This window comes from Rhinopithecus bieti, unplaced genomic scaffold (genome assembly GCF_001698545.2).
Source record: "Rhinopithecus bieti isolate Rb0 unplaced genomic scaffold, ASM169854v2 scaffold_33937, whole genome shotgun sequence".
NCBI lineage: Eukaryota > Metazoa > Chordata > Mammalia > Primates > Cercopithecidae > Rhinopithecus > Rhinopithecus bieti.
Window position 1 is genome coordinate 687,233 of NW_016814873.1, and position 7,891 is coordinate 695,123.

At 49.4% G+C, this 7,891-nt stretch overlaps 1 protein-coding gene across 2 annotated transcripts in view; it reads right to left on the reverse strand.

Annotated features, from left to right (window-relative positions):
* Positions 1-271: 271 nt before the first annotated feature.
* UBQLN4 (ubiquilin 4) overlaps positions 272-7,891 on the reverse strand; it is a 17,456-nt gene continuing 9,836 nt past the window's right edge. The window contains exons 5-9 of one of the 2 annotated variants that reach the window (XM_017852503.1): positions 6,942-7,081; positions 6,321-6,404; positions 6,040-6,155; positions 5,653-5,839; positions 272-2,077 (exon numbers count right to left, since the gene is read on the reverse strand). In XM_017852503.1, coding sequence (XP_017707992.1) covers positions 1,925-2,077; positions 5,653-5,839; positions 6,040-6,155; positions 6,321-6,404; positions 6,942-7,081 — 680 coding nt within the window. In that variant the 3' untranslated portion in view covers positions 272-1,924. Of the gene's footprint in view, positions 2,078-2,581; positions 2,696-5,652; positions 5,840-6,039; positions 6,156-6,320; positions 6,405-6,941; positions 7,082-7,891 lie in introns of those variants that run through there. The other variant, XM_017852504.1, reaches the window with a different exon arrangement.

Genomic DNA, 7,891 nt, shown 5'->3' on the forward strand with positions numbered 1-7,891 from the left:
CTGGCTAATTTTTAAATTTTTTGTAGAGACAAGGTCCCCCTATGTTACCAGGCTAAAACCTTTAATATTTGCTTTTTTGAGACGGAGTTTCGCTCTTGTTGCCCAGGCTATAGTGCAATGGCGTGATCTCGGCCACTTTTAATATTTCTTAACATCTGTAGTAACTGAACTAAACCTCAAATTCCTCTAGATCACAATTCTTGCCCTGGAAAACCAAGAAGTTGTCTTCAGCCAGTTTCTTCTTCCTCAAAAAACAAACGCAAACACACTCTCACAACAAAGACCACTCCATTTATTTACAAAGGCCAGTGTGGGAGCTGGGGGAGGTAGGGAGGGAAAGCCACACAGACATCTTCTCTGGACTGCTTGGGACCCTTTCCCACTTGGAGCAAACTCTTCCTTTTGCCATCATATTCTCAGCCATGGGGTCGGTCCTCCAAGCAGCTGGGCCAAGTAGAGGGAAGAAGTGATATGAGCCTCCTCTGTGCTCTGACAGAGCAATGTCCAATTCCAGATCAAAGGCATCATTGCCACCCTCTCCTCTCCTTCCTTAGAGAAAACTTTCTGGCCTGGAGGGAAATAGTTAAGAACTGAAAGCCCAGGGGCTCTGGACGAAAAAAAAACCCTCTACTATTCCCGTGGGGGTGATAAGGGTGCTAGTCACAGCTCTGACAGCTTCCGAAAGGATACCCACATTACCTCTGGGTCACCCAGCATCCAGAGCCCCAAGGGACCTAGCTCTCCTGTATTCCTGCAATGGACTGACCCTTTTACCCACTTTTCTCTGGTAGTGGGAAAGCACTCTGAACCAGAAACCAACAAAGAATCCACTTCCCACACAACTTAAGAGTGTAAGGACACATGCGGATACACACGCACCTCCCCACTACTCACACAGACCCCAACCCCCTTCATGTCTTTGGAGGGGGGCTCAAATTACTGGTGCCTGGGGACACAAGCAAGTCCTGGGTCCATGGAAATGTGTGTGTGTGTGCATATAAGCACGTGTGTTTGAGGAAATAAAGCCAATATGACCCCTCGTGGGGCATGGCGCTTAGCTTCATTGAGCTCCTTTCTTCAGTTCAAATTCCATTAGCATCTCTAAGTCTCTTCTGCCAGCTTGGGCCTGGATTCTTCTGCCTAAAAGAGCTATGAGTGCTTCTGCTCCCCAATTCCAACTTCCAAGCCTTTTACTCAGGCTGTCTCCCCTATTCCCTTCCTCTGAATAATCTCATTCCCTCCTCTTTCACACCAGTTTCCACTGGGCTGGTCCAGGGTTTGTTAATTCCTGTCCAGAGGGCTGTCTCATCTCCCTCTCCAGACCGAGAGAACGAGCGTCTTCCTCTTTACCCTGGAAGTCCCAACAGTGCCCATGAAAAAGTGCTGAATGAAGTGACCAGAATAGGGGCTGAGGAGGAAAATCACCACGTGTTTCACCTGCTCCTCCTTCAGAGCAAGAAATTCTAGCATTGGTTGGGCTAGGGGTGGGGAGTAGGGAGAAAAAGAAGGAAGAGAGTTACCAAAAGTAAACATAAGACAAAACCCTAGTGGTATAGATGGAAGACTATGTTCCAGTAAACCAGACAGCTGGTTCCTCCTTCGACTCTGCACAGCCACTGAAAGTTTAAAGATTGCAAAAGGTGGTGTGGGGCAAGGAGGTAGAGTCAATCAATGAAACTGTGAAAACTAAGTAGCACTGCTCAAGGAGACCAGGAGAGAAGATTCTGTTAGAGATGTAGCAGTAAAACCATAATTCTCAGACAGAGCTAAGGGGTTGGAGCCCATGCCTCTAAAGTCACCCTGCTGTTTGGAGAGGATGAGGGAGAAGATGGAAGGGATGACAAGCTGCAGAGGGTAAGGGTTGACAGAAGAACCAAACGCTGACATCGAGGGAGGGGAGAGGCAGGAGGCATGGGCCGAGGGATTAGGAGAGCTGGGAGCCCAGCAGTCTCTCGATAGCTGCATTGATGTCCCCTCCTGTAGCAATCAGGGCCTGCAGGTTGGCCTCACGATTGATGAAGCCCATGGAGTTGAGCTGCTCCAGCTGCTGCTGAAATCTCACTTCTGGAGTCTGCACCTGGAGGGGACAGGCCTTGTGAAGTGGGCACAGGATGAATCTTGGGGTCCCTATTTGAATTAAGAGTTTCTAAGACCAGCAGGTCTTCTCTAGTATCCTGAGTCAATCAGGAGGGCAGGAAAGATGAGCTGCAAATGGGGGCCCAGGAGCCTAGGTCCCAAGTCCTAAATAAATGTGTAATGGCCGGTCACGGTGGCTCACGCCTGTAATCCCAGCACTTTGGGAGGCCGAGGCGGGCGGATCATGAGGTCAGGAGATCGAGACCATCCTGGCTAACATGGTGAAACCCCATCTCTGCTAAAAATACAAAAAATTCACCAGGCGTGGTGGCGGGCGCCTATAGTCCCTGCTACTCAGGAGGCCGAGGCAAGAGAATGGCATGAACCCGAGAGGCAGAGCTTGCAGTGAGGTGAGATTGCGCCACTGCACTCCAGCCTGGGCAACAAAGCGAGACTAAGTCTCAAAAATAAAATAAAATAAAATAACTGTATAATAATATGGCAGGCGGATATCTTTTTTAGATTTTCAAGATAACTGATAGGCCTAGATCAGTGTATATTCCTCATTACCTTCTGTAAACACTGGAGATGTTAACAGGCACTCCAAAAGCCAGATACTCTGTGGTCAAATAAGATGCATAGTAAGCATGACCTCCAAGTCCCCTCCTAATAGTCATCACACATACAACCACATGAAAGGCTAAGAAGGGTCCCAGTTAAGAAGCTATTTAATTTTGTTTCACTGATCAATAGTTATCTATAAAGGAGAAGTATTTCCTTTTTTTTTGAGACAGCGTCTTGCACCCAGGCTGGAATATAGTGGCAGAATCATAGCTCACTGCAGCCTTTATCTCCTGGGCTCAAGTGATCTTCCTATCTGAGCCTCCTGAGTAGCTGGGGCTACAGGTGTGTACCATCATGCCCAGCTAATTAAAAAAAAATTTTTTTTTGGCTGGGCACAGTGGCTCATGCCTATAATCCCAGCACTTTGGGAGGCCAAGATTGGCAGTTTGCCTGAGGTCAGGAGTTCAAGACCAGCCTGGCCAACATGGTGAAACCTCATGTCTACCAAAAACACAAAAAATTACCCAGATGTGGTGGTGCATGCCTGTAGTCCCAGCTACTTGAGAGGCTGAGGTAGAAGAATTGCTTGAACCCGGGAGGCAGACGTTGCAGTGAGCTGAAATTGCGCCACTGCACTCCAACCTGGACGACAGAGTACGTCTTAAAAAAAAAAAAAAGTGCGTGTGCGTGGTGGCTCATGCCTGTAATCACAGCACTTTGGGAGGCTCAGGGAGGTGGATCACCTGAGGTTAGGAGTTCGAGACCAGACTGGCCAACATGGTGATACCCTGAGACTATATATACAAAAATTAGTTGGGCGTGGTGACAGGAGCCTATAGTCCCAGCTACTCAAGAGGCTGAGGCAGGAGAATCACTTGAACCCAGGAGGCGGAGGTTGCAGTGAGCCGAGATTGTGCCACTGCACTCCAGCATGGCGACAGAGTGAGACTCCATCTCAAAAAAATAAAATAAAATAAAAAATAAAGAAAAAATTTTTTTTAGTAGAGAAAGGGTCTTGCTATGTTGCCCAGTCTGGTCTCAAGTGATCCTCCTGCCTTGGCCTCTCTAAATGCTAGGATTACAGGCATGAGCCACTGCACTAGGTCTTTTTTTGTTGTTTTTTTTGACATGGAGTCTTGCTCTGTTGCCCAGGCTGGAGTGCAGTGGCATGATCTGCCTCCCGGGTTGAAGCGATTCTCCTGCCTCAGCCTCCCGAATAGCTGAGATTACAGGCACATGCCACCAAGCCCGGCTAATTTTTGTATTTTTAGTAGAGACAGGGTTTCATCATGTTGGCCAGGTGGGTTTTGAACTCCTGACCTCAAGTGATCCACCTGCCTTGGCCTCCCAAAGTATTGGGATTACAGGCGTCAGCCACCATGCCCAGCCTGCACTAAGGCTTTTTTTAAAAAGAAAAAAAATTTTTACAGACTGGGTCTCCCTGCATTGCCCAGGCTGGTCTCGAACTCCTGGCCTCAAGCAGTCCTCCTGCCTCGGCCTCCCAAAGCATTGGGATTACAGGCATGAGTCACACTCCTGGCCTGCCTTTTTTTTCTTTTGAGATGGAGTTTCGCTCTTGTTGCCCAGGCTGGAGTGCAATGGCACGATCTCAGCTCACTGCAACCTCCACCTCCCAGGTTCAAGTGATTCTCCTGCCTCAACCTCTCCAGTAGCTGGGATGATAGGCATGCACCAAGCACTTTGGGAGCCCAAGGCAGGCAGATCACCTAAGGTCAGGAGTTCAAGACCAGCCTGGACAACATGGTGAAACCCCATCTCTACTAACAATACAAAAAATTAGCCGGGTGTGGTGGCGCATGCCTGTAATCCTAGGAGAATCACTTGAACCCGGGAGGCAGAGGTTTCACCATTGCACTCCAGCCTGGGCAACAAGAGCAAAACTCCACCTCAAAAAAAAAGAAAGCCCTTTCCAGTGCTCCTTGTTGCTTCTCATCACAGTCCACAGAATCTTTTTTTGTTTTTGAGATGGAGTCTCGCTCTGTTGCCCAGGCTGGAGTGCAGTGGCGCAATCTTGGTTCACTGCAAGCTCTGCCTCCTGGGTTCACGCCATTCTCCTCCCTCAGCCTCCTGAGTAGCTGGGACTACACATGCCTGCCACCACACCTGGCTAATTTTTTTTTTTTTTTTTGTAGTTTTCAGTAGAGATGGGGTTTCACCATGTTAGCCAGGATGGTCTCGATCTCCTGACCTCATGATCTGCCTGCCTCAGCCTCCCAAAGTGCTGGGATTACAGGCGTGAGCCACCGCGCCCGGCCAGTCCACAGAATTTAACTTGGGTTGCACCTGGACTGGATATCACCTAGTCTAGCTCTCTTGTGCCTTGCACAAAGCTATATAAACATACATTTTGGTTGAATGGCTTTTCCAGATGAGTCACAGAGGTCAGAGAAAGGTTAAGAGGCTCACTCAAGGTAGGTCATCCCTGCCCCTCCTGCCAGCCCCTGGCCTTGACTTTCCCAGGGCTTTGGTTACCTCACCTCGCAGAATCCCCCTCCCCAGAGTCTCGGAGATGGGGGCTGCTTTAATTAGCAAAAGGATCCTTTGATATAAGCGGAAATGGTATAGTGCAAATTCTGGAGGTGGAATGCCTGGTTTGAGTCTTGGCTTCATTATCTACTAGCTAAGTAAGTGAGTAAACCATTTAACTTTTCTGGGCCTTAGTTTTCCCCATCTTTAACACAGAAATAATAATAATATCTTTCTCATGAAGCTGTTGTGAGGAATGCGGTAAATGAGTCGTAAATGAGCTCCGAAATCTAAAGCATTTAGAACAGTACGTAGTGCACGGTAAGTACCATTACTCTTCTCATCTCTATTTCACATCTGCACAAACTGAACTCAGGGAGGATCAGTAACCTGCCCAAGGCTAGTAAGTGGCAGAACACGACCTGACTCCCAAGCTTGCCCTACTGCCTCCATTCTATTGCTTCCCTTGAAACCTCCCAGGATCAAAGTGATGCTCCCAGCACCTGCCCCCACTGCCTCATGTACCTGTGAGTTTCCACTTCCAGCCAAAAGCTGGATCATCTGCTGCATGAGCTGCTGCTGGGCACTGGAAGCCCCTGTTGGAGAAGATGTGGCTGGCGTGGCTGGCGAGGAAGTGGGGGCCTCGGGCGTAGACCCAGCATTGCTGCCTGCTGAGGGTGCTGGGGTCCGGGACATCCCAAAGGAGCCAAGGCTGTAGGCAAGAGAGACCAAGAGGTAGGAGATGGCATCCAAGAAAGTGATGAGAATGTTAAGATCCAGAAGGAAAAGCAGTTGGAAGAAACAGGAAGACAGACCCTCAGAGACACAAGGATGCTGAGAGAGTGGCAGAGAGAAGAGTTGAAGGGGAGAAGTTGCCAGAACCTTGCTGCCCTCCTGTTGCCCTACCCTCACCTGGGTACCAGCCCAGGGGCCTCGGTCTGCAAGGTCTGTAGTCCCTGCTGGATCTGCAGCAATGCCTGCATGGCTCGGGGATTGGTAAGGATGGAGAGTGACTCTGGGTTCTGCATCTGGTGGGAAATAAGCAGAGAAAGGCATCAAGAGGTGGCAGGAAATAGGAGACAACCTCAACTAGGAGTCCAGAGTCAAGCTCTGCCCCAACTTCATTTCCACCCATTGGGCTTCAGGGACTACCCCTTGCCCTCAACCTCCACCCATCTAGGTTCCTCACTCACCTGCTGCAGGAAGACTGGGAGCTGCAGGCGGAGCTGCTCCTGCAGTTGGGGGTTCCCCGCGAAGAGCGGCACATTCACCATCATCTGCCAGGGTGAAGGTAGCAGGGGGAAACCTGGGCCTTTTCACCCTAAGAATTTCCCCACAGTCTCAGACTCCCTCGGCACCCCCTACCACTGCAGGAAATCTGGCCAGCTTCTCCAGGGATCTCAAAGAATCCTGAAGGCCTAAGTGGGACAGTGAGAGGAAATGGAACTATGCTCTGGGCAATGAAGAGTAAGAGGAGTCAGGCTGCTCAGCCCTAGGTCTGATGATGATGAGGACAGCTAACATTTCCAGGTACACAGAGCTTACTCTGTTACATGCCGTGTTCTAAGCACTTAATGTGTATTAACTCATTTAATCCTCACAACTATAGGAGGGAGGAACTATTCTTATTATCATCTTACAGATGAAGAAACTGGGAGGCTAAATAACTTGCTTAGCTCACACAGCTGGGAAGTAGCAGAGCTTGGGATGCAAACCCAGGCAGTCCGGCTCCACAGTGTTTTGACCACAAGAAACTGCCCCCAGCCAAGAGAAACTCTCTCCCCAACAACACTCTCCTCATGCTGGTTTGATACCTGAGCAGCAAAGTCGGGGTTCTGGGCAAGCGTCTGCATCATGCTGCGCATGTAGGGTGCTGAGATCACATTCTGCATCAGCTGGGGGTTTTCAGAGATCTGCTGGAGGAGGGCTTGCATTTCTGGGCTATTGAACATCCCTAGGACAAGGGGGAAAAAAAGAAAACAGGAGAGAAAGGGTCCAGATGGAAACCAAAGGCCTCACTTCAATCTACCCTACTTCAGACACCAAATGACTACAAAACTCAGAAAAGCAATGGTCCAGTGGGCACCCTAGGATTGGGGCATGAGTCCAAGTTTCTACCAAGTCCAAGGTCATCTTGCCCTGCTTTGGCCTGGCCCCTTTTCCATTTACTTGATAAGGGCAAGCCAGCTAGGAACTGGGTCTGATTTATGCCCCTCTGGACTGTTCCTGCCATAAGCTCAAATTATGTCTGATTTGGAAAGAAATGATTAAATATCATCTAGATCAAACTTGTCTTAGCAGCAGAGACCCTTTCCTCACACCAAATCTCACTCAGAAACCAAGTTTGTTAATAGTCTGGCTGGAGCTGGGGCAGGAGGGCTGCAGCCTCTCCCATTGGGTCCTTCCTCATCCTGGAGATGAAGACCCTTCCAGGATGCAGGAGCACAATTTTAAAATCATGGATGAAGGCCAGGCGTGGTGGCTCACGCCTGTAATCCCAGCACTTTGGGAGGCCGAGGCGGGTGGGTCACGAGGTCAGGAGATGGAGACCATCCTGGCTAACATGGTGAAACCTTGTCTCTATTAAAAATACAAAAAATTAGCTGGGCGTAGTGGCACATGCCTGTAGTCCCCAGCTGCTTGGGAGGGTGAGGCAGGAGCATCACTTGAACCTGGGAGGCAGAGCTTGCAGTGAGCTGAGAAAGCACCACTGCATTCCAGCCTGGGTGACAGAGCGAGACTCCATCTCAAAAAAAAAAAAAAA